This window comes from Bombyx mori, chromosome 9, assembly GCF_030269925.1.
Source record: "Bombyx mori chromosome 9, ASM3026992v2".
Classification (NCBI taxonomy): Eukaryota; Metazoa; Arthropoda; class Insecta; order Lepidoptera; family Bombycidae; genus Bombyx; species Bombyx mori.
In genome coordinates this window covers 8711594-8737456 of record NC_085115.1, presented here as the reverse complement: position 1 = coordinate 8737456, position 25863 = coordinate 8711594, and the positions used below count along the sequence as shown (strand labels likewise).

General features: G+C 34.2%; 2 protein-coding genes and 1 long non-coding RNA gene across 4 annotated transcripts in view; 1 reads left to right on the top strand and 2 right to left on the bottom strand.

The window, feature by feature from the left end:
• The first annotated feature begins 14 nt into the window (after positions 1–14).
• Positions 15–17340, top strand: LOC101743671 (putative sodium-dependent multivitamin transporter). Of its 2 annotated transcripts, none has more exons than XM_038012842.2 (10): positions 15–246; positions 3604–3727; positions 3812–4374; positions 4565–4661; positions 5874–6038; positions 7213–7370; positions 8077–8281; positions 12450–12647; positions 14392–14556; positions 15710–17340. In XM_038012842.2, the coding sequence occupies exons 2-10, from the start codon at positions 3611–3613 to the stop codon at positions 15743–15745; spliced, it is 1704 nt and encodes a 567-aa protein (XP_037868770.1). In that variant the 5' UTR covers positions 15–246; positions 3604–3610; the 3' UTR covers positions 15746–17340. The 2 variants fall into 2 exon arrangements, with proteins under 2 accessions (XP_037868770.1, XP_062526079.1); XM_062670095.1 differs by lacking the exon at positions 15–246 and adding an exon at positions 1087–1122.
• On the bottom strand, positions 8958–10960 carry LOC119628876 (uncharacterized). Its single transcript, XR_009973834.1, has 2 exons — positions 9249–10960; positions 8958–9169 (listed from the first exon to the last, which is right to left on the bottom strand). It is a non-coding gene; the product is annotated as an uncharacterized LOC119628876 (long non-coding RNA).
• LOC101736262 (centrosomal protein of 290 kDa) overlaps positions 17337–25863 on the bottom strand; it is a 25704-nt gene continuing 17177 nt past the window's right edge. The window contains exons 28-34 of the mRNA XM_012688594.4: positions 25420–25580; positions 24779–24906; positions 23760–23854; positions 23001–23138; positions 19884–21655; positions 19555–19802; positions 17337–19446 (exon numbers count right to left, since the gene is read on the bottom strand). Of these exons, the coding sequence (XP_012544048.3) occupies positions 21590–21655; positions 23001–23138; positions 23760–23854; positions 24779–24906; positions 25420–25580 (588 nt within the window). The 3' untranslated portion in view covers positions 17337–19446; positions 19555–19802; positions 19884–21589. The remainder of the gene's footprint in view (positions 19447–19554; positions 19803–19883; positions 21656–23000; positions 23139–23759; positions 23855–24778; positions 24907–25419; positions 25581–25863) is intronic.

Below are 25863 nucleotides of genomic sequence, written 5' to 3'. Positions count from 1 at the left end.
TGTCCAGTTGGATGAGTTGTGCTGTGAAGTTTTTTGCAATAGTGAAAAGGACAATTTTTGGGTATTCATTTAGGGTTACCAAGATTTAAAAGTAAACCTCTAGTTTACAATTTACATTTAATGGTACAAGATTGAGGCTTATAAAAATAATATGAGAAAAAAAAAGCAATAAAGCTATAACATTAGTTGACGTGTAAAATAGATAGTTGTGTGTTGTGATTTAGTTATTAGCAGAGTATAAATACGGTAAGTGCTAAAGTGTCAAGTTCCACAAAAGTTTAATTAATTTTTTTTTAAATGGATACATCATTTTGGCCTAAACTTTCTTTTTGGGTCCGTCGATTTGGAAGTTCACAATATTTTTGTAGATAGTACTCATAAATAAAAAGCTTTTTGCAAAATTTCAAGTTGCGGAGACTCACGGTTTATGAGATATAATTTTTTAAAGTTTCCGTAAATATTAGAAAAATCGTCAAGGTAGATGTCACATTTGACGTTTCACGTTCCATTCACGGTAAGCATGTATTTTGTTAAATTTTATGTCATGTTTTTACCGAAATATATAATTAATGTGCATTGTAATTGTTTCTGTAATAAGCAATTACATTGACTTTTTTACACAAAAAGTTACAAAATTTTGTTTATACTGTGGAACGGAACGTGAAATGACGCATTTTTTTATAGCGCCTTTTTATCTGTCTCTGTAATAAACTAACTTTTTAAATAAGATTGAAATATAAAATAGTGAAATTGCTCGTGTTTTGGAAATAAAAAATAATGGACCATAATTGAAATTTATTTATTTAAGGTTTACCGACAGGGTTTACAGTAAGACATAAAATAACATTGACATGTATAGAGCAATTGATAACTGCAACTCTAATTAGAGGCAATCACAGCATGCATTACATTAATATAATAATAGAGATTTAACAATACTATTAATAATAATTAAAAATTAAAAATAAAAGAAAGACAACAAGGACAGTAATACCCGAGTACTCAGACCAAGGCTGAGGCTGAGGTTCAACAACAACTTTTTATAATTTTGTTCCTGAATATTGGAAGGGAATCGCCAAATATGTCAAGGTTTTCAGCTTTTCTGACTAGATTATTATAAAGGTTAGTTAGACGAGGAGTAGGTGAGTGCTTGCCTAGATTGGTTCTGCTAAAGCGGGTGCTGAAAAGAGCAACGGGGTTAACGTTTAATAAAAGTTTAACCCTATGTTGACTAAATAGCGCTATTCTAACCTCAAAACATTAACCGTGAATATCTTCATAACCATGGGGTTCCGCGGGGTGGGAATAGTGCAGGGGTTAAACCCTTACCCCCTCCCCCCACCCCCACCCCGACCCCGACCCCGACCCAAAAATCGACTGACCCAAAAGGAAAGTTTAACCTTTTGGCGGCACATTTAAATGGGTGCGGTTGGAATTACTGCAGTAAATAGAAATTATATTAAGCTTATTATTGTACCTATATTTAATGAAATAAACGGAATACGAGCCTATATGATGTTATATGTTCATCGCACTCCATAACCACCGGAATGCTTTCATCTTCACTACATAGTATAAAACAAAGTCGCTTTCTCTGTCCCTATATCACTATTCGTATGCTTTAATCTTTAAAACTACGCAACGGATTTTGATGCGTTTTTTTTTAATAGATAGAGTGATTGAAGAGGAAGGTTTATATGTATAATAACATCCATTAAATAGTGGAGGAATCAATAATAAATTACAGTTTCTGAAGCGAAGCGAGGGCGGGTCGCTAGTTAGATACAAATTGAAGCTTTCAATTGCAGTGTCATTAACACGACCCACTCGCATGTATCGAGTAAGAATATACATATTTGATATGTTACGTAATATTTTAATTGCGAATGTTCGTCAACCTATGTACTTATAAAAATATCTTAAACATATACTAATTAAATATTTTAAGACAGAAATTCTGTGTTTGTATACGTAACGCATGCGAGTCATGTCACATGAATCGTTTTATTAAAATCCAAAAGATAAAGCTAGACACTGTAAATTCAACTGCAGTGTATGTTGTGGTATTTTTAATTATTGCAATCGCATTGATAGTGATTTACCTTTATGATAGCTCCCGATTTATATGTGCGATTTACCAGCATCATTGGTTTTACATTATATGTTTTTATAATTTGCAATTATCAAAATGACAAGTACTAGTTTTACCTCCGCTGGTGTCAGGACCCACTGAAGGATTTTTTATTGGCAATAGGGTGTTTGTGAGTTTGCAAGGGCACTAATAACTTTCTATCATTTCTGCCTAGAATCAGTCATCAGTTGCTGTAGGTGCATTAGAATTGATAATTAGTCTCAAAGTTTTTTTTTATTGCCTAATGGGTGGACGACGTCACAGCCCACCTGGTGTTAAGTGGTTACTGGAGCCCATAGACATCTAGAACGTAAATGCGCCACCCACCTTGAGATATAAGTTCTAAAGTCTCAAGTATAGTTACAACGGCTGCCCTACTCTTCAAACCGAAACGCATTACTGCTTCACGGCAGAAATAGGCAGGGTGGTGGTACCCACCCGCGCGGACTCACAAGAGGTCCTACCACCAGTACTTACGCAAATTATAATTTTGTGGGTTTGATTTTTATTACACGATGTTATTCCTTCACCGTGGAAGTCAACGTGAATATTTGTTGAGTACGTATTTCATTAGAAAAATTGGTACCCGCCTGCGGGATTCGAACACCGTTGCATCGCTTCAACACGAATGCACCGGACGTCTTATCCTTTAGGCCATGACGACTTCAAAAGTAGGTGCCGCCCGGCGTAATTTTGCGAGGTCCATAAAGGCGGTGAGCGTTTGAACGGTGAACTAAGTGAACGATGATTTTGTACACAGTATCACACCGTAATTACTGTTAGCGTTTAGGTTTTGGAAGTGCTTTTCTTGTAGCACATAACTGACGTTTAATCGTAGTTTTTAAACGCATTTGGTTTTAATGTTATATTATTTATTATGTTTTTACTCTACCAAGCCACCAGTGACGAAAGTCTTTTCATTATGAAATCTTTTCACCAACTATTGTTTTCCTCTATGTGATAGTGACACCATTGGTAACGCCACGTAAAATCAAATCACGCATATAAAAAATTCAATGAAAATCAATTAATTTCTAATATGGTAGCGTGAAAATTACGTACAAACGTTTGTTTTGCTTATTGGTGGAATAACGTTGTTGGTTTCGACTGTGAAATGGCTTAGGTTTCGTAACACTTTCATCTGTAAACTTTGAATCTAATAAATATGTACTATTTGTTTTACCGTTGTAATTAATGGACATTAATTGTCTTTGTATACATCTTGTCTTTGTATACATAATTTTTCTGTGCGTGAGCCCTTCTGTCCGGCAACAATTTCGATCTTTTTTTTTTCAAGTGGATTCGAGAATGGTTTAGATTCACAATTCGGTCCACTAAAAATAACTTTTCAATTATTATTGTTAAAAAAGTTTGATTTAAGATTTAAGACGTGTGTACAGGAAAATGTCTGTCGGGTCCGCTAGTAATTCAATATACTAGTTTGATGTCAACAAATTTTGTTCATATTTTAGGAAGGCCATGGCGTTATCAGTATTTGGAATATGTGACTACCTTATAATGGTAGCGACTATGATCGCTTCTGTGGCTATTGGAGTCTATTTCCGATTTAGTGGAGGAAAACAGAAAACAAACGAGGTAACAATATGCTAAGTACCACATACGGAATGTTGAGCGCTTAATTTACGTAATATTCTGAAGTTATAAATTTTATTTTTCCAGGAATACCTCTTAGCCGATAGAAACATGTCAATATTACCGGTCGCGGTTTCATTAATGGCCTCATTCATGTCGGCGATTACTCTTCTGGGAGTGTCGGCAGAAAACTACTATTTCGGCATGCAATTCGTTATCATAAATATAGCCTACTTCTTAGCAACTCCGATAGCTAGTAGATTATATCTACCCGTGTTCTTTGGCCTTCAAAAAACAAGTACCTATGAGTACTTAGAACTGAGATTTGGGTCTCAAATACGTATGCTGGCGTCTCTGACGTACACTTTACAAATGTTATTGTACAATGGCATAGTGCTTTATGCTCCAGCTATTGTATTAGAATCTGTGACTGGTTTAGACAGGATAATATCGATACTAGTTGTAGGCTTAGCTTGTACGTTTTACTCGACTTTAGGAGGGATGAAGGCCGTATTATTTACTGATTTACTGCAGTCTTTGCTGATGTTTGCCGCTGTGTTGAGTGTGGTGGTATTTAGCGCAGTCCAAGTCGGCGGATTCGGACAAATATTTGTTCGTGCCCGGGAAGGTGGACGATTAGACTTTTCCAAGTAAGTAAGCGGTATTGGCACAAAAACGGTATTGAATAAAAAAACAATTTCTCCTGATAAGTTCTTCAATTGTGACATTTACATAACACGTTCCATAATTTGAATTTAAAACATTAATAAGTTCGATTAATTTTTTGAGTTAATTAATTGTTAAGATAAAAAAAAGAAATTTCTGATAGTTCGTGTGCAGTTTCAGTGTAGATCCCACCCAGAGGCACACTTGGTGGTCACTCATTATTGGAGGAATGATAACTTACTTATCACTGTATGCTGTCAATCATACTCAGGTAAATTAATCTTGTTTTATCTTTAAGAATTCACTGTACTTACTCGTATGTCAGTTAATATGTCAACTATTCTATAAATGGAAATCAGATTTCATCTATTGTTGATCGATCTTTGAAGTGACGTATTTTAGATTTACTCATTGACACAATAGATATGGAGTTGCATGTTAACATTACAACGAATACAAATAGTCAAACAGGAAAAATTTAATTTGACAAAGCAGTATTTTTTTCGTTTCTGAAAAAATAGAACGTGAATTATTATAACACATGTATTTTTTTTTCATAGCCAGACGACTATATGGCTAACTAATGGTGGATGTTTATGGATAGTCATGGACGTCAGCCATGCCAGGGATACAGCCAAACCTCTGCTTACTAATTGTAATTTGCTTAATCCTGATGTTCCATGATAGCATTTTTTTTAATACACAAATAATTCTTATGACTGAGATATAGCAATATCCCTAGTGCACAACGAAAGAGTTTACCATTTCTCAAAAATAAGTTGAATTAATGTGCACATGTTGAGTTGTTCTTAACAAAATATAAGTGCGGATAGAAATGTCGAACACTGACTTTGAATTGATTGAGAGCGTTATAACTGGTGCACATAAATGCACAACTGCAATATAAATAAATAGGTAGATACGGGTATATAAATACACAGTAATTTACACAAAAAAAAAAAAAACTTGTCTACGTAAGACGCACCGGTGTTCACGGCCAGCCGTTATTCTATAATATTGAGACTGATCTCATGCCTTTCAGTGGCGGCTTAACAGTGTGATATCTATGGAATTTGGTAACCACTTCACACCAGGTGGGCCATGATTCCTTTTTTTTTTTTCTAAGCCAGTGTTGCCCAAAAGGGTCGAACCAATTAAATACGCGATAAGTTAATCAACCGCAAAGTTTGTAAATTGGTAATTGTGTCAATAAGAAAAAAAACTAGAGATAGGAAGGACTTTTAAAGTAATTTTGTTATAGAAGTCTAAGGTTCGTTTTGGAAAAGGGTATTTTGCCCAAAATAGTTTGGGAATCCCTGATCTATGCATTAAAAAATAAGTGGTCATGCGTTTTAATGCAATTGAAACTACATATTCCATATATGTGCGAGTCATCAGCTGGTTTGTCGAGTTGTGCCAAAGATCAACAGCCCGGATAAAGAGACCATAAATCATCAATAAAAGAGAGTTTTTAATTGCACAGGTACAACGTCTGTTAACAGTGAGCACGTTGGACCGATCCCAGCAGTGCCTCTGGTGGAATTTGCCCGTGATGTCTGCTCTCAGTATCATTACATGCATCAGTGGATTAGGCATCTACGCCGTCTATAAAGACTGTGATCCGTTGACTTATCACGGAATTACTGCTGTAAGTTATAACGTTTAATCGCAAACAAGGAAATAAATGTTCATATTTTAATAGCTACTGCGAATGTCGACTACGGTTATTTTATGTATTAATTAATATAAAAATGATTATCCATACTTATTATACCGAAAGCATGTCTCTCAAGATCGCGTAACCGTTTATCTTTATTCATGATAATTAATATATTTCGACAGTTACTAATTATTTTAGTATTAAATTAAGCAAAGTCAATGTTCCGCTAAGGTGAAGTGAAAACTATCGTAATTATTACTCTTCTCATCAATGCTTTTATATTGACCTTGTAGGCAGACTAGCCCACTGAGTTTCTGGCCGGATCTTCTCAGTTGGTCGCAATTCCTATCCGGTGGTTGATTCTACGAAGCACTGCTCTTGTTAGGGCCAGTGTTGGCAACACCTTCGCATTGAGCCCCGAGAGCTCACCTACACGCTAGGGTAACGCTGATATAGCCTCTCAAGGCTATTAGCATAGGGGAATAAAATGTAGGTAGGTAGAAGCATACGACCTAACTAATGGTGATGGTTACTGTCGCTTATGAACGTCAGCAATACCAGGGATACAGCCAAGCCCATGGCTGACATTGACAACCCCACAATACTCGTTTAAACAAACATTTCTACGTTAAAAAGATTAAATAATTGAATAACCTTGTTGTGTAACTGAATAAATTCCAAGATCGTATCTGTCGCCCGTTGTTGCTTCCAGGAAAATCAATTCATAGGATGAATGAATGTTCAAATAATATTTGCCGAGTTATATGAAGTCGAGGAGGATTTGATGTGACAATATTCTATTCTGTTGTTATTTAGAAGATCTACAAATTCGACCGTCATCCATGATTGAATCAGTGCAGAGCAATCTATGCCTGTTCTCTAGCTCTAATCATGATTAAATGATAAATTTCGTAGGTTTTGTGTAGCGATACATACCTACCTATGTTGGAAAAGTGGAAGCCTTGAATTCAGAATCAGTTGCATAGTTATTATGATTTGACTGTAAAGACCTAATCGAATAAACCACACAGCTATTTTGATTTTTTAATACGTTCCCTTGTTTTTCTTCTCGAACTTTGCTTTTCATATGTGTATGTGTCGCGTACTGGTAGTTTGAAGGGCTCGAACATTATGTAATTAAAAAAGTCGATCACCAATACAGATTGACCAACTGATGCCTTACTACGTGGTACAAATGATGAAGTCAGCTCCCGGTCTTCTAGGATTATTCATCGCTGGTATATTCAGTGCTTCCCTCTCCACGATATCAGCGGCTTGTAATGCACTGGCCGCAGTGACTCTAACTGATTACGTCAACAGGTTAGATTTCAATATTTTAACTATGTTTCCATTGTAAAGTGTTTGGATTCTAGAATTTTCTTCGGTTTTCACTAGTCTTAGGCTTAATTTTGCGTTCTTTATTGCCATTATATTATTTTCGAATACTTCACACTTTCCGTGATCACGGGTAGATCTATATATAATGACAATAAAAAAACGCAATATTGAATTTTGAAAGCAGTTTTAATTATGTTTAGATTGCTTTTGCGGGCGACCTTGTGGTTAGTGGTTACTGGGGCCTATGGACATTAACAAATATCTTTATAGGTTCCGGAGATAGGCAGGTTGGCTGACCGAGCGGGCTCTCAATATGCCTTGCCACCAGTAAAAGCCGGTTAGTGGTTGTAGTGTGCTGGTATAATACAGTGCGAATTCCGTTGGCCAGTCTCCGATGAAACCTCTAATTGCCTTTTACGACAGCCACCAGACGAGATGAGGCGGTGCTATTCTAGACAGAAACTATACAGCCAAAATTATACCGGACCTTTTTAACAACATTGTAAATATTAAGAAATTTAATATGTAATTTAATGTTTTTTTTATATATTTTTTATTGCCCTTATAGGCCGACGAGCATACGGCCCACCTGATGGTGAGTGGTTACCGTCGCCCATGGACATCAGCAATTCCAGGGGCAGAGCCAAGCCGCTGCCTACCATGTAAAATGAATGTAATTTGTTTTCAGATGGTTCTTAATACCTTCATCCTATATACCCTGGATGACAAAGCTAGCAGCCTGTACTTATGGATTCCTATTCCTCGGCCTTGCTTTCTTGGCTGAACATTTAGGAGGGGTATTGCAAGCAGCTTTGACTATCTTTGGAGCTGTTGGGGGCCCGTTGTTCGGAGTTTTTACTTTAGGCATGTTTACTACTTTTGCAAATGAGAGGGTGAGTCTATTCATGTGACCACGATATAACCAAAAACACATATTTTTTTTATCAACAACTATGTGACTTTATTTTTGTCGATGCGGATGAGCTCACGATTTACTCGGTGTTAATTCGCTACCGGTACCCATATCTATCTTAGTGTGAATACCGCTTATTATGTTATAGAGCAAGAGCCCGCGACAGCCAGACCTTCGTTATTTTATAAAAGCTGAAAGTTTCTCTGTGTATGTCTCCAGCACAGGTAAGAACGACCCCCGACTATTGAGTTCCGATTGTGGTTGCTTGGGCAGGTAACAGGCAGTAAAGGTATATAAAATAGTACCTTAAATTCGTTAAAGTTATTTTTTTTTATTAATTACTCCAGAATATCTTTAGAAATCACGATATCCATTGCCGGACACTTTTTACAGTTGCTACCCCCTGCCGGACACCCCTAAACTTTAATAAATTTTAATTATACTTTCGTTATACTATAAAAGCTGAATTTTATATATGTTACTTAGGGACTTATAAAAATATGTTACCCCAATAGCCAGACAGTTTTAATGGTTCTTACATCTTGCCGGACACATTGAGAGCCCGCTGTGCGAGCGCGAGGTAGCAACTGTTCATGCGGGTGTGAGTGAGAGTGCTTAGTCTATTGTGATCTTTTAAGATATCCAATAAAAAATAATTTTATTACGTTCATAGCAATGTTATAGAAAGTAAAAAATGTTATTTTAATATTATAAAGTACAAACAAAATATTATTACATGTCAAAGAAAAATATTTAATCGTTCTTATAATTTTCCTCATTGTCGTCGATATTTTCGTTATCTTCATCGTCGCTACTACAGTTACTCTAGTCTATTGTCACCAATATCCAATACCTTATCCATCAGTTTCTGAAAAAAATTAAGAAAAAATATACAATTTGAATAATTAAAAAATTATGTGTAATAATTTGTCATAATAATTACATACCTGTTTGAGTTTTGAGCGAATCTCCAACATAACTTGGTATTTGTCATCTTTCAATACCCTGCCATTATTATCCGGGTTGATATGAGGTTGGATTTTTTAGATGAGCACTATTCCAAATTTTATATATATAATTTGATAGCAAAAATTGCTGCAATAGCTCGCTTTTACAAGTTGGTAGATTGCTAACGTAAAAAATTCGCAATTTCTTTCGGTCAAAAGCTTCGTTTACATCAGAGACTGTATACGAGTCGATGAATATTTGAAGTCGAGCAGCATCAACATCAATTACATTACGGACATTGTAAACATTGCATATAAATCTGAATGATATTATAGATATTTTGTTGTTGATCTAAATTTTCAATTGATTCGCTGTTACGGAAATTCTTGAAAGCTTCCTGGTACTTTGGATATTTTTTTAATGTTTTATATGGTTTTAATTTTCCTTTCCTGAAGAATGCACGATGAATCCCAGAAATGACAGCTGATGTGCAGTAAAAGATCACAATAGACTAAGCACTCTATCTCACTCACACCCGCATGAACAGTTGCTACCTCGCGCACGCACAGCGGGCTCTCAATGTGTCCGGCAAGATGTAAGAACCATTAAAACTGTCTGGCTATTGGGGTAACATATTTTTATAAGTCCCTAAGTAACATATATAAAATTCAGCTTTTATAGTATAACGAAAGTATAATTAAAATTTAGGGGTGTCCGGCAGGGGGTAGCAACTGTAAAAAGTGTCCGGCAATGGATATCGTGATTTCTAAAGATATTCTGGAGTAATTAATAAAAAAAAATAACTTTATACTTTAAAGAATTTAAGGGACTATTTTATATACCTTTACTGCCTGTTACCTGCCCAAGCAACCACAATCGGAACTCTATAGTCGGGGGTCGTTCTTACCTGTGCTGGAGACATACACAGAGAAACTTTCAGCTTTTATAAAATAACGAAGGTCTGGCTGTCGCGGGCTCTTGGGCTATTACAAACGTGTTTCGACATAGCAGATTCGTTTGTTTGAATAACGGCAATATCATTTTTGGTTTGTATTTTTTGTCTTGTATGTGTGTTTATTATTTATTTATTTATTTATTAGGGAAACAAACAGTGCAATACAAACATATGATATTTAAAAAAAATATAGCTAAAACAATAACCAAATATGTTTCCACAATCAAAATCACATATAAGTAGAAAGTGAACAAGAAGAGAAATTTAGAAATTTAAATTACAAAAAAACAAAAGCAACACAATACGCACATATTATTTTATACATCAACTTACACTATAAAACTTTAATACTTATCGGGCTAAATCACCTTATAATATATAAATATTTTAAATATTTTAAAATAGCTTTTCTATATGCTACAAGTGACAAGCAAAAGATGTCAGCATTAGAGAATTATGCAATAGAACATTCAAACAAACTACAATTCGTAGCAGGTATAGTTGGGAGACAGGGTGGGGGGACATATGCAAGCTTACTGTGGTATTCATCACAATATAGCCGTTGTCATATCGAAGGTTACTTAATTCATAAATATCTTTATCAGAAGATTTATATCGATTTTGAAGTGTGTTATATGATGAGCGATCGTATTGTTTTAAAAAAGAAAAGACAATTTACGAGTATTATTATACATCACTGAATATTAAAATTAAAATATTCAAAATAGAATTTACAATATGACAATAGGTTTGAACTATTTGAATGACAATTAATATCTGACGAAGTATCTCTGTCAAGCACTTTTATACAAAAAGGTGAGATATTCGAACAAACAATTAAAATATGAAGTGATTATTATCTTTAAAATAAAAATGTAAATAAGGAAAATGCATTAACAATTAACGTAAGGAAGAATACTGCCTTATGAAGTCACGACGAGGAAAAATACATGGAAATTATAAATTAACGTTTTGGGTAATTAAGACAAATAAATACATGCTTAAGGGTGACACACATTTAAGAAAAATAATTAAAATAATATTTTTAAAGTAACTTACGTAAATATGAGAAATGAGATGGCAGAGACCATTTAATCAATGCTAAATTACAAGCACTACTTTTTAATTTTTATTTATTTATTTAGTATTCGTGAGTCGCGCGCATAACTGGTTTACTGGTGGTAGGACCTCTTGTGAGTCCGCACGGGTAGGTACCACCGCCCTGCCTATTTCTGCCGTGAAGCAGTAATGCGTTTCGGTTTGAAGGGTGGGGTAGCCGTTGTAACTATACTGAGACCTTAGAACTTATATCTCAAGGTGGGTAGCGCATTTACGTTGTAGATGCCTATGGGCTCCAGTAACCACTTAATACCAGATGGGCTGTGAGCTCGTCCACCCATCTAAGCATAAAAAAATAAAAAATATTAATCTTCAGTAAGTAATCACGAAAACTGTAAAGTATCGAAATCTTCGTTTTTTGGAGTTTACTCCTTTAGAATCGATTTACATATATAGGCCCGGGGTATGAAAATTATGGGGACCAAAATCGTACTAGCATGTCACACGAAATGCGTTATGCGCCTGATTGGCTCCTGATTGCGTGATGCGTGCGCGCGCCAATCAAAATCGTACTAGCATGTCACACGAAATGCGTTATGCGCCTGATTGGCTCCTGATTGCGTGATGCGTGCGCGCGCCAATCAGGAGCCAACGCGCGGCCGCGTTATTGCAGGTGACGCCGGGCTGCTGCGCCGGCAGTCCGCCACAAAGCCTCGTACTGATCGCGCGTTTCTCTCATTATTGTATTTTCATATATTTGTTAGTCGTTTGTTTTGTGTCTCGTTAATTTGTTAATAATCTGTAGTGTATCGTGTTGTCGTAATATAGAACTATTTCTCGTATTGTTTCGTTTAATTTTTTATATCCAGTAAACTCCAGTCGTGCGTCGGAGCGGACACACACACTTTTTTTTTATTGTTGCTTAGATGGGTGAACGAGCTCACGGCCCATCTGGTGTCGAGTGGTTACCGGAGCCTATAGACATCTACAATGTAAATGTCTATGGGCCGCCATCCGAGAGATTCGAGCTCTAAGAACTCCGTTTTTACAGTACAACAGCACCCCATCCTTTAAACCTAAACGCATGACTGCTTCACGGCAGAAATAGGCAGGCTGGTGGTACCTACCTGTGCGGACTTCTACCAGTAAAAGCGAATGGTTTCGATACTTTGAGCTTTGTGTTTAGGGCGCATTCGTCGCTCTATTAACTGGCATGGCGCTTACTCTGTGGATGAGTTTCGGCGGACCGCGACCGACGCCTGCGAAACTGCCGCTAAGCGTAGACGGATGCGGTTTTAATGTCACCAATCCACTACCGGCCGTGTCGACGAACTTCAGTGACTACTTTTACCCGTACAGAATATCGTACATGTGGACCAGTCCGGTGAGTGGAATTAACCAGTTTTTTTAAAGAACTAAAAGTCTGATATATTTTGTGACGAGCGCGCTAGTTGTCAATCACAAAATTTTGATCGGAACAAATTAAAATACATTATAATTCGCTATGACAGCATTATTCACATTTTAATTTACTAGTTTTATCGAGGGCTTTGAGCGCGGCGACCGAATCAAGAAATTCTATAACGAAAATAAAACCTAACACCCCACTCCGCCTACCATGCAGCTCGCGTTCAACACATTCACACGCGCTTGTGTAGTGTTTTTGAATAAGCGTACGGCGTGACGTCGCACTGCATGCGCATCATGAAAAGTCTGCCCATCTCTCTCTCGCGCGGTCTAGCTTATGAGTGTGAAGGGGACAGTTAATGTTTTGCTTTTGTTAATGTTTATAAATGTAGCGTGGTCTTATTTTATTATTGTTTTAATATTAAATTATTATTGTCTAATTATAATTGCATAAGTTGATATAAAGCGCAATGCAATAGCTTTATCGCGGCAGTCCCCGAGTGCCACACGTATTTTTTTTATATTTAGCCACCTATTCAGTTTGAATCGGTGTCGGCCGATTATTCAGATGTTATAATATCTTCAAATAACTCTTAGCTAAGATCTTATCTTGTTCCGCATCTTAACTCGTTATTTGTTTTATCAAGAACACTTGAAGTTGATAAAACCGTTGCAGACTTCACGCAAGTGACCACCACTCTATTCCGTGCAAGTGACGTTTTACATATTATCATCACGATGCCGCGTGAACTTAGGTGTGGATTATAATGAATCCTTTCAATATTTTAATATTTTAAAATATACGCGTTGTCGCGTTTTCACTGCGGATTTAAATGTAGAAAAATCGAAAAAGATAGAAGACTTCTTATTCGCGCGCGAAACTGAGACAAGACGTGAAAGACGTATTTGAGGGGTGAAGGGCTATTTGTTTTAAGCGACATTTCGTCTAATAAGTGAATTTTTTAATTGCTCTTGTAAGCAGACAAGCGCATGGCCCAACGGATGGTGAGTGGTTACCGTCTACTGTGTCAACCATTTATCTTTGTAATCAAAGGTGCGTTTTATTTGGTATTAGCATCATCAGTTCGATGTATTTAATTGAATATCACTCCATCCAAATAGATAAAGAAGTTTTTTGTTATGATAGTTTCTTCAAATTTTAAATGTTTTTTTCTGTAAAGTTGTAAAAATGTCGCTTAAACTAAATACCCTAATTCCTCGTATTATTATTCCTTGTTTTGTGATTTTATGTACGTGTCGATAAACAATACCGAGAGAGCGTGTGGCAAATCTTTTTGAAACGTAAAATTAGAGACGGCTGAATGTGCTCGGAATGAAACGACTTACATACGAGTATGTGCCACACAGTCATAAGCAAGCTATTGTCATTAGCGATACATAAGTATCGATTCCGGTCATCGTCTTCGTCGAACCCGTCGCTTGTAACAAAGTGCTCGACGAGTAAATTAACCCTCAGACACAGCCCACTGAGTTTCTCGCCGAATCTTCTCAGTGGGTCGCGTTTCCGATCCGGTGGTAGATTCTGCGAAGCACGGCTCTTGCTAGGGTTCGTATTAGCAACGTCATCAGGTTTGAGCCCCGTGAGCTCACCTACTAGTTAAGGCTACGCTGATATAGCCTCTCAAGGCTATCAGCTTAGGTAGGAAAAAAAAAAGTATTTATTGTAAATTATTATGTGATATTGTACATCTAACGAACAGATTGGATTCGTCTGGGTGTTAGCTGTTGGGACAGCGATATCTTTAGTGTGGCGACAGCAACAACCATGGGAACGCGATGGGAAACCCCATCCTGACCCCGCGCTCTTCACTCCGCCCCTTGCCAAGCTACTTAGAAAGAAATATGGTGATAAGCCTCCCGTACAGGTGGAAACTACAAAGTTTTAATTTCGATCGCATGCTATTAGTGGGCTAGATTTGTTTCATTGTTTTGGTTTTTTCCCGCAAGATAAAGAGTGTTATTATGAAGTTTGATATTTGAATTTTACTAACGGTGTTGCATTTGCTATGATTGAAATCATCATAATATATTATGACGGCTATATAATTATTTTATGTACATTTCAAACACTTACAAATTTATTGAATATGTGACTTTAGACTGTATTTGAAAACACCACTTACCAAAGCGGAAGGTATCTATCGTAAATGTGTGTATTATAAATATTATACGTATAAAATGAATGTATCTAGAATATTTTATATCTTCGAATGTACTTAATAATGTGTTCACTTTAACAAGCTCTTTGTAGGATTAAAAGTATTTGCTTAATGTGTTTATATTAATAATTCTTGATTATGTTCATGTTTTATCTACGGTTGGTGAAAACTTATGTAAATAAAGTAGGTACTAAATGTAAGTCTAAGATTGCATTGTATTAATCATGTACATATGTATGTACATATTAGTTGAATGAGACTGTTTTATTTATAGTAGTTTATTCATAGTTTATTTTATTATTATAATATTATTAGTTTTAATCATTGCTTTTAGTTGGGTGGTGGTTTGTTTCGCATTGTCATTGAAAGCATGAGAGGGTTCGATCATTTCTAGTATGTTTATTTTATGTATTATCTTTGTAGAATTGCACTGCTTGCTGTATTGATTCGAATGGCTTCGTTTCTTTTATTTTAATATTCTATACGTTGATTTAAAATGTATATATTACTTTATATATATATATTAAATTTGACACGGTTATCGCAAGGGTTGTTTTAAACTAATTAAAAAAATATATGGCTAATTAATTCTACTGTCGTCGATTTCTCAAAGCGTTCGTCGTCGATTTCTCTGAGCGTTCGTCGAATTCGTCGATTTTTCAGTAATTTGTGGACCGAATTGGGAAATGCTTATGTTTGTTTAAAAGGGTTTAATTATTGAATTTAATTGATGTGCGTATTAATTGTTAATTTAAAACTATTTAAATTTTTCGATTACAATTGTGTTGAATATGCTTTGTGACGTTATCCGTTTTTTTGGGTAACATTCGGAAGTTTTAAATAATTGTCTTTTTTCCAGCGCGGATTATTGAAGGAATCAAGTCTACATAATTAATTTTTAAAATTGATAAGCGGCGAAACGGCTTTATTATGAATTAGTATTAATTTATATCAGCCAAAACGGTTTTTTTAACCCGTAATTGTATACTCTTTAAGTACATTGACTTACATATTTTGAAGGATGTACTCTCGTCAATGAACATTAGGTTAACCTTTTTATAATTGAGTGACATACTGCAATGAATCTTCATTAAAATTTGATATAGATATTAATATATAGATGCTAAGTTTGTGACACAATATGTATAAACAATACTCGTTTCGCTATGGTGTCGTAAATTTGAATTAATTATGCTATCATATGGAACGAGGTTTTGTGTTAAAATAGGGGGGGCCATTTGCTTAATCTTGTGTCTGATTTATTAAATAAATCTCCCTCAGTACTTTAAGCAGATAATGTTATTAATTCGCTTTAGGTGAAAGTGGATACAGTTAACTACTACAAGTAATATGTTTAAATTAAATTATTTAATATAAAAATTTACATGTCTACGCCACAGTTGTCCGTTCTGCCATTTTATTAAATTAATACGTGAAGCAAAAACTTTGTATCCCTTTTTACGAAAATTGCGCGGACGGAGGAGTATGAAATTTTCCACACTTATAGTGAATATAGAGAAGAAGTGCACAAAGCTAATATTTTGTTTAAATAATGCATAAAAGATACATTAAATCAATAAAGAAAATATTACACACACTACATACATGTATTTGACGCACACACGCATGCATACTATTTATTGTCAAACTTTTGTTCTTGACGTCTGTTGTCAAATTGAGACTACATTAAATATTGTTTGTCTTTATCAATATTTTTTTATAGAGTACCTAGCCTTACTGAAATTTGTGATTATAGAAGTATAAAATACAATCTTAATAGTGTACAAACTTACAATTCCAATTAATTATAATCGAATTTCGACTACTGCGGGACCTCTAGTTTTATTAAATGTTTGTTTTGACTTAAAGTATGACAATAAACATATATTAATTGCATTATTATAATTACAAAGGTTGTATAAGTAATGTCTAAAATATGAATTATCAAAACAAATTATTTTGTAATGTTTTGTTTCAAAATAAATTCGATTTACGTATTCAGACTATATTCGAAATTGGTGACTCTTTCATAATTTCTTTAAGACCCAAATACGAACTTCGAATCACCATTATACATACATATAAGGGAGGTAATGAGTATATTAGGGTTTCGGTTACATTTGTTCTTTTATATATATTTTTATAGTACATATTATTCTTTATATCCTTATGTTTGTTGGGTGTATTAAGTAATTTGATTATTTGGTGACACTTTTAGATTGTTTTTGTGATTCGTTAAATTATATTGTTATTGATGTATGTTATGTTTGCATCTGTTTTAAATACGTCCTGTCTTTTCTTCGTTATGATTTATTTTGGTAAAAACCTACCTATTTATTTCAGAAGCTCATTCGATCGACTATTGATGTATTAGAAAGATACTTATTTTTTACCTAGTTACATATAGCATGTATTGTTCAAATGTTAGATGACGTTATTTATTTTTTGAAACGTAAAATGTATGTACTTAAAATAAAACAATCCAAAATATTTCGATTTATTTTATTTACCATCTTACAAACTATTGTATATAACTATGTATTTCCTTAATGCATTCGATTACGCAAAAAAGCTGTTTAAATCAGGTATTCTGATCATGCGTGTATTTTGTATTATATTTTACTGCGACGTATTAAGGAATGATAAAAATACACACCCGTAACATGTTGTACTTTAACGGCCGTTTTCAATAACCTATCTATCCTTAGTTTCGGTTACTAAAGATAGACAAATCTATTCTTTTGTCCTTACTTACGTTCCAATAACCTATCGACAGACAGCAGGATTTATCTATACATCGTCGGGAGGACGGATAGCCTACTAAAGATAGAACGCTCATACAAATCGTGCTTACTTCCGTTTCAATATTAGTTTTAAGTAACTCTCCGGTAGGCGACGCTATCTCTAGGAAGGGCATTCACTTATCTGTCAAAATCGGCCGGTTACATGTTTATCTTTCGAAAGTAAATCGCTATAATTTAATAAATGTTTCTCTTTATAATGGCATATTGTAGAAGTGATGATAGTGATATGGAATTATTTCAAATGATAATGGATTGTGATGCAGATAGTGATAGTGAGGCCGATATCATATGGTTAGGAAAATAAAGATCGTCTGAATTACATGGCTAAGATCAATAATTACGAATTTGACTATAGATTTCCGAGCAAAGGTGTTGTGAATGAATTGACTAATTTAATGAGACCATATTTGAGTGTAACGTCAAAAAGGTAAGATAAATTTTAACCATAAAAGTACTCGTTATTACAACTTTTTGTTTATAGCAATAGCAAAATTATACCCAATTTTGGTTGTGTTACAAAATCACACTCAACAGGAATTTTATAATACTGCTGGATTCCCATGGTGCCTTAAATTACATTCATATACTAATACAATAACCTGGTAGGTTATTTACCTTCATTCTTATTATATACACACTGATACCTTTACATTTTATATTTGTGTTACAGATTCAAATATAGGAGAGGAATTTAGAAATAGAAAAAGAGTATTTTGAATGTGCAATTTGTGTGCAATGCATCATTGATGTTTCAAAATGTTGTTGCTTGGTGGCCTGGGTCTACTCATGATGCAACTATAATTAACAATTCCGATTGAAAAGGTATTTCTTATTTAGGTGTTTATATGAATTTATGATTATGTTAATATGACACTACTATAATAAATTATCTACATATCAAGAGAACATTGATAACAAGGTGGACTTGGAAATTGTTATTTGCTTGCCGATAGAGGTTATCCCCACAACCCTATCTTTTAACATGATTAATTAACCCACATACTCAATCGGAACGATTTAAAATGAATCACATATTAAAACAAGAGATACTATAGAGAGGTAATCTTTTTTTTAGTTAAGAGTTTGTTATTCTGTATTGTAAAATAAAGTAAGCAAATAATGTATAATTTTCAGATGCATTGGTGTTTGTAAAAGAAGACTCCCTGTATTATCATTGAAAAGTAGATTAAAACTAGAAAATATGCAAGCCGTTATTATAGCTGCCATGCTGCATAATATCGTCAGGAGTATGAATTTAGAATTAGAATCAGAAATTTCAGTCGCAGATACATTACAGGAAAATAATATAATTGTTCGTAACAATTTTCCAGAACGTACATCTGAAATACAACTACTTATAAATAATTGCTTCCAAAGATAATTTATAAAATAAACTCCAATGATAATTTGACTATTTTTTATTTTCCAAAATGATAATTACATAGTGGTTAGTACATGCAAGATATTTAATTTAGAATTTGTACATATACTTAAAAAACTATCTAACATAAAATTATTATTGCCTACTTAATTTATGAAATCCTTTTAAGTAATTTTTAATTTTTTAATCTAGCATTATCTAAATCTAACTTAAGTTTTGCTACAACAATCTCCTTTTCTTCATTTTCCAAGTCAAGTCTCTTTTTTGCTATTAGATATTCTGCTAATGCATTGCATTTCTTTTCTTCCATCTTGTTTCCGCTTGGCTGTAAAAGTGTTAAAAATACATGTGACCTACAACAATGTGCATGCTTTATCCAAAATGTCATCTGCAATCCTTACCACCTCCAGCCTGTAACAAAGAGCATAATTATTTCAAATACTATGTACGGCAACCTAAAGAAAAAATCATGTTTGTCAATGTGTTATTAGAGACAAACTATCAACTAATTATACTAACCTTACTAAGGTTGTTTCTTATGTTGCCGTAGCGTTCTTTAAGTTTTCCCATTTTAGTCGAAGCTGCAATGGAGTTCATGGGAAACGACGAATCGACGAATTAATATCATTTACGAGGGTTTGCCAAGCCTGCTGCTTCAATTTATTGTTTGTGGCATTTGTTGCCTTATTATTGATGTGTTTTTTCGCCGCCACAAGTTCTGCTAGAATCATCGTCTCATGTTTTGTCATGGGTGCTGCCTTTCTTGACTGAAAAAGATATATTTTCTAAACTTGAACTCAGTCTTCAAAGTAAAATTATTATTATCAATGTAGTTCATAGATACTTACAGAATTCATTTTATTTCACTGTAGCTCTTTAACTATAAACACACTTAGAATTATAAACGAAAGTTTTAAAGCGTTTTGGATGCAAGTCATCATCTAATATAGTAGGTAAACAAGAGAAAAACAAACAAAAGAAACTGATCACCGCATAATGGCAAACGGACTGTCAAAACGTTTCGTTTCATAATTTCGACTAGGATAAAAATAGCAAAACGTCCAATTTAAAAAAATCTACATATTTTTTTACTACTTTTTGTTATAAACAAATGTGTTTATGATAGTCTACGATATGTTGGTTGAATTATAGTTATAATTTAGAATAAAATAAAATAAGTCTTGATCCTGATGTTGTTTCGTATTTGTAGTAGAACGAAACGTATCAAGAGGTTCGGATAGGTCGGAGGGAAGAAGCTATCTACTGTTGGTTAAAGAGAGATAGCACTTATCCGTGATTGTGAAACGCAAAATAAGGATATATACGCTCTTGCTGATATTCGGCGATAGCTATCTATCCGTAAACTCAGATACGTTATTGAAAACGGCCGTTAAACGTTATTTCACACACAGTACGCGATCCATTCAATTTATAATAGACTATAATATAAGTAATTTTTTTTTTTGGTACCTATTTTAAAATACAAGTTACATTAAAATATGCACTTAATATTTAAACTATTATATAATACTTCAAACAAACAAGTTATAAGGCCCGTATATGAATAAACGAGTTCGCGAATTAAGTCAAAACATTTTCTTAAATTCACAATCATTTAAAACTGACTATTTCTATTTTATGTGAAAGTCAATAACCTACTTTGTCGTAAAATCAAACGTTACACAAACAGGACATTGACCTCGTTATGTATTGACGATCTTATGGAAAAATCTATACGAAACGTAATTTGCAAAGTTTGTATTGTTATAATCAATGGTCGTTTTCTCTACTTATTATCACTAGATCATAGAATCATAAAAAAATATCTGTCTATAAAACTCAAAGTTTTTGTTAAACAAAAAAAATACTGTGAACTCATTTACATTCTAATCACAAATATTTTTAAACATTTTGCAAGTGAAACATATCTGAGAGTGATGATAGTAACACAAAAACAAAAAATGAATTAGTATGTAACGCTTCGATCGCAAACGTAATGCACATTAGCTTTCTCTCTTTAGGTCGCAAAACAAGTTTAATTAATTATTCAAGCAATTATTTTCTACGATTTGTATGAATCTCGGAATGTCGAGAAAAAGAAATCATCATGTCATTACCTAAGTTTTGGAAAAGAACACCGAATTTTATCTAAAAAAAGTTACCAGATAGTGAATACTTTAATGTTGCTATATTTTGCTTGCCAACAGGCAACACACAAAGGCTAAGCCGCTATACTTTAAAAATCAGATTATTTAGTGGCAAAGGTACTCTCGCGGCTCGTGTTTGTCTATGTCTGGCCGCGTAAAATCTTTAAAAAAAAGTAGATATGCAATTACAAAATATTAAATTATAGATATTAAGTAGGTACATATTTCGGGGTATATTGATTGACATAGTAAGTAGGTCACTTAACATAGGTAGATTAATACAATGCTAAACTTTTCAATAGTAAATCTAAAGGGTTAGATAGGACTCAGGCACCAATTTCAGCAGTTGTTATCATCATCAATGAAAGATAAATTACATTTAGGATTAAATTTTAAGATAGTTACATTTAGGCTGATAAGAATCCTTCTTTCGGAGCAATAAGGTCATCAATACGACGACGTAATAACAGGTTCTGAAAAAAAAAAACAAAAATTATAAATTAAGTACAATATTACACTAAAATACATTTACTAATACACAAAACAATAGTTTATTAACAATATAATATTATTCCAAATTTTCCGAGAACCTAAATTTGGTTGTTTTATTTCCTCAATGAATTGACATAACTCTATAGTATCATAATAATACTAATACCGTCCTCCTATATTCAACATACTGCAAACTTCAAAGACGGTTTTTTTATTATAATAAGACCGCCGTATAAATAATAATAAAATGCATTTATGTTATTTATCTCATTTTTGAGGACTGTTAAGGGATTACGGGCGATAAATTCTAAGTTAGCACTAGATTGCCGGTCAGTGTAAGTCAGTCCTTTTTTTTTTCTCCGTGGGCAAACCAACTCATGGTTCTTCAGGTTTTAAGTTGCTAGGTGTTGAGTGGTGTTCGAATTTCAAATAACTTTCGAGACAACATTGGCAAGCCCACTTTCGAATTAAAAAAAAATCAAATGTTTAATTTTAAATAATTCTGTAATGTTGGCTTGTACGTTAATCAAGCGCAGACATTTATCGGTCGATATTATAGGAAAATTACGTGGCTAGCAAATAGATTTAATCATAAATTTGAGATAGATATATTCTATTCTATATTCACAAATATGTACAATGACCCTATATATGGGATTTTTTTGGTAACTCAAAAATCAACAGAAACAGGAAAATCTTGATTACTTGATATTGTTACATAAATTATTAAGCACAATCCAAAAATGATGCTCAAGATTCTTTATTATCCGTAATAAATAAGAGTTGAGTCTAGTTTCGGATAACAAGTGTAATTTTTTATTACTAATTGGCCGATGAAGACAAACATTGGCAACTACAAACAAATAATAATTTTGCTCGTGTTTGTACGTTATAAATTTTTTTAGTATTATGTCATACGATTATTGGTGTTGATTTTTTAATAGATTTACAATAAAAATGAATTAAAGAATCCATTTCTAGGCCTATATTTTTTTATGGTCTGATCGTATTCGGTATAAAACTTTAAATAATGTAGACTTAGTCAATTTCTAATATATTCGAATAAACTTTTTTTAAACATTCCCGGGTCGTTTAATCGGATTGAATTAAAACTGTAGCTATAATTGCTTCTTATGGTGGTATATAGGCTTTCTAGACCTACGTACAATTTTAATTTTCTAGCGTGATACCTACGAACAAATTTCGTTGAGTTTATATATATTTTGAAGTAATGGATGAATTATTTATGCAATGAATGTATTAACGATAAGCAGTGGAACATTACCGGTGTTGGCTATCTAACTTATTTTTGATTCCAAAACCTACCTCTCTCAAAAGTTCGTCTTCACGCTCAGCGGCTATTTTGAGCATTTCTTTAGATCGCTCCAACAGTAAATCCTTGTCTTGTATACTGCGTTTTAGGTTTGCGATTTCAACGCGATATGATTCTAGTTGAGTACGATTCTGAAAAATTAAATCTCCTATGAGCACTCTAATACAATCTCTTAAAGTAGAGCCAATATTGTCGTGATAGAAGCCACTTAGCTTGCTCCTCTGGTATTCCTAATGTCTGGTGGTTCTGGTGGTTTACGATCAGATGTGCCGTATGTCTTTGTAGACAGTAAAAACCCTACCAAAAATTGTTAGGATTTGTTGTTTAAGTATTTGAATTGTCAGGTAGTTTCTTCAAATTTCTGAAGAAGCTTTGGGTTTAAATAAATAACTTTTTTTTTGTATTGCTTAGTTGGGTGGACAAGCTCACAGCCCACCTGATGTTAAGTGGTTACTGGAGCCTATAGCCATCTACAACGTAAATGCGCCACCCACCTTGAGATATAAGTTTTAAGGTCTCAAGTATAGTTACAACCGCTGCCCCACCCTTGAAACCGAAACGCATTACTGCTTTACGGCAGAAATAGGCAGGGTGGTGGTATCTACCCATGCGGACTCTCAAGAGGTCCTACCAGCAGCAATCATATCTTCTTTATCTTTAGCAATACCCATACATTTTGATTTATACAGCAACAAATTAAACCAAACCAAAAAAATTAAAATATTTCAAAAACTGGATGATATTTTTACAACCTTTTCTGAAGCACTTTTCCCGCTACTTGGTCGCGACTCTGTACGTTTCACAGCTCCAGCGCTTTTCTGCTTCGCTTGCAGCTTACCAACAAGACCTGTTTCGTGAAATGCGGAAATCCAAAATAATTTACCTGCATTTGTATTTTGTGTAGCGACGTTTTTTTTTCTATTCATCACCAGATAAACTAAACCTACTTATAACATGATCATTAACCGTGATCATTAATTCGTTCTAGACTACAATAGAACATTTCATATTTTTTTTCGGTTTTCACTAGTCTTAAACATAACTAAGACTACTTTAAACCCGCGTTTATTTATTTTGACTTTTCCGACGTTTCGAATACTGTACATTTACGGATAGATATATTAATTTTAATTACGAATAATTTGGAAACAAGATATATTACCAAGTTTAGACCTGCTTTTTTATTCGTGACGAGCCGTTCAAGGAGCTAATTGACAAACCGGATGCGGTTACGTAGTGTCGTAGCTTGAGACATAAAACTCAAATCTCAAATGCATTACTAAATGACTGTCCGACTCTTCACACAGGAAGGCATACACTTGTATCATCGATACATTTGCATACAACCGTAAGTTGTAAAAGTGAATTAAGAATTACTTGATTATTGTTGCCTAGACATTATGAAGTAGAGTTACGAAGGAAAATATGTGAATATGTTGCTCAAATAAACTAAACGGCAGAACGGAAGTGATTGCAGCAACTCGGGGTCCCCGCGTGCCTCCGGTTTCAGCTCTGAGAGCTCACATACACGCTAAGGTAACGCTGATAGAGCCAATATATATATGATACAAGCTATCAGCATAGTTAGGAAAAAAAATACCCCACATTATTCGTGACCAGATAGGCTATTTTCATTTTGTTTCTTTTACCTTATTCTGGTATACCAGAAAGATATTAGTGTTTATTTTAAAGGATCAATTAAATCATTATTATTCGTCTATAGACCTAGTTAAATTCTATGCTAATACGATATATTCTATGAATTCCATACCTCTGAGTGTTAGTACAGTTTGTTCAAGATCAGCAATTCTGTGTTGGTGACCAGTTGTTGGAATCGTCTCCAACGAATTAACCCGTAAATTAAGTTGAACGTTCTCTTCTTTTAGCATTTCGCAGTAGCTAAAAATAATACAGATAGGTTAAAATACCGAATTGTGGTATTGTTGCTGTCATCGATAATACGACAAAGTAATAAAAAAAAAAAAAACAGAACGGATCTTCCGTTCTGTTTTAAGCGATTGTCAGAGCACGTAAACACGACAATTTAGAAGTCTATTCTTAAACACGTCTAAGGATATTCAAGTTATAGAGCGGTAGGCAGGGGCTTGGATAACGGTAGGTAGCAGCTTAGCTCTGCCCCTGGCATTGCTGACGTCCATGAGCGACAGTAACCACTCCCCGTCAGGTGGGCCGTATGCTCGTCTGTCTACATAGGCAATTTAAAAAAAGCAAACACCGAGAGACGGTAAATATACCTTGCACACGATACTGTTATTTTGAATAAAGAAAATACTTTACCGTCTGATTTCAGTAGATACATTTATAAAAGATCTATTTAGCCGAGTTTGGCCAAAACTAACTTCAACTGACTGATTTTTAATACGTACATTTCAATTATTTAATACAACCCACCTTTTCCAGTATTCCAGTTCGGGTTTCTCATCATTACAAGTCTTTAGTGGAATTTTTATTTGTGATTCCAATAAAGTTGACTCCAGTTTTAGTACTTGGCCCTTCAGCGAGGTAATCTCGGCTAAAGCTTTCTCATACTCGGAAACAAGATGCTCGTTGCCCTACAAACATAAAACATTATTCATGTATTAAAAAAAAAAAGTGCTCTGTGATCTAATTTATACATTTTTTTAAATTACAATATTCATTCGAAAGAAGACTGAAAAGTGGGAATAACATTAGGTATTCCTTGTATGTGCGCTCAAAGATATTTCCGTGATAATATCTGCGTGTGCCGAATTAAAGAGATTCCTTTTAAAATCTTCTTCGTGACTTTTTCCGCCTTATTCCAATCTATTTGGTATCGGCTTTTGTTTACATTGTTAATTTTTGTTCCTTTAATAT

Bases quoted from the DNA above. Each gene is read 5' to 3' on its own strand.
- LOC101743671 (XM_038012842.2), top strand. From the start codon at position 3,611: ATGGCGTTATCAGTATTTGGAATATGTGACTACCTTATAATGGTAGCG. The intron at 4,662-5,873 runs GTAAATTAATCT...TTAATTGCACAG, and splicing joins ATGCTGTCAATCATACTCAG to GTACAACGTCTGTTAACAGT. The intron at 12,648-14,391 runs GTGAGTGGAATT...TCTAACGAACAG, and splicing joins CGTACATGTGGACCAGTCCG to ATTGGATTCGTCTGGGTGTT.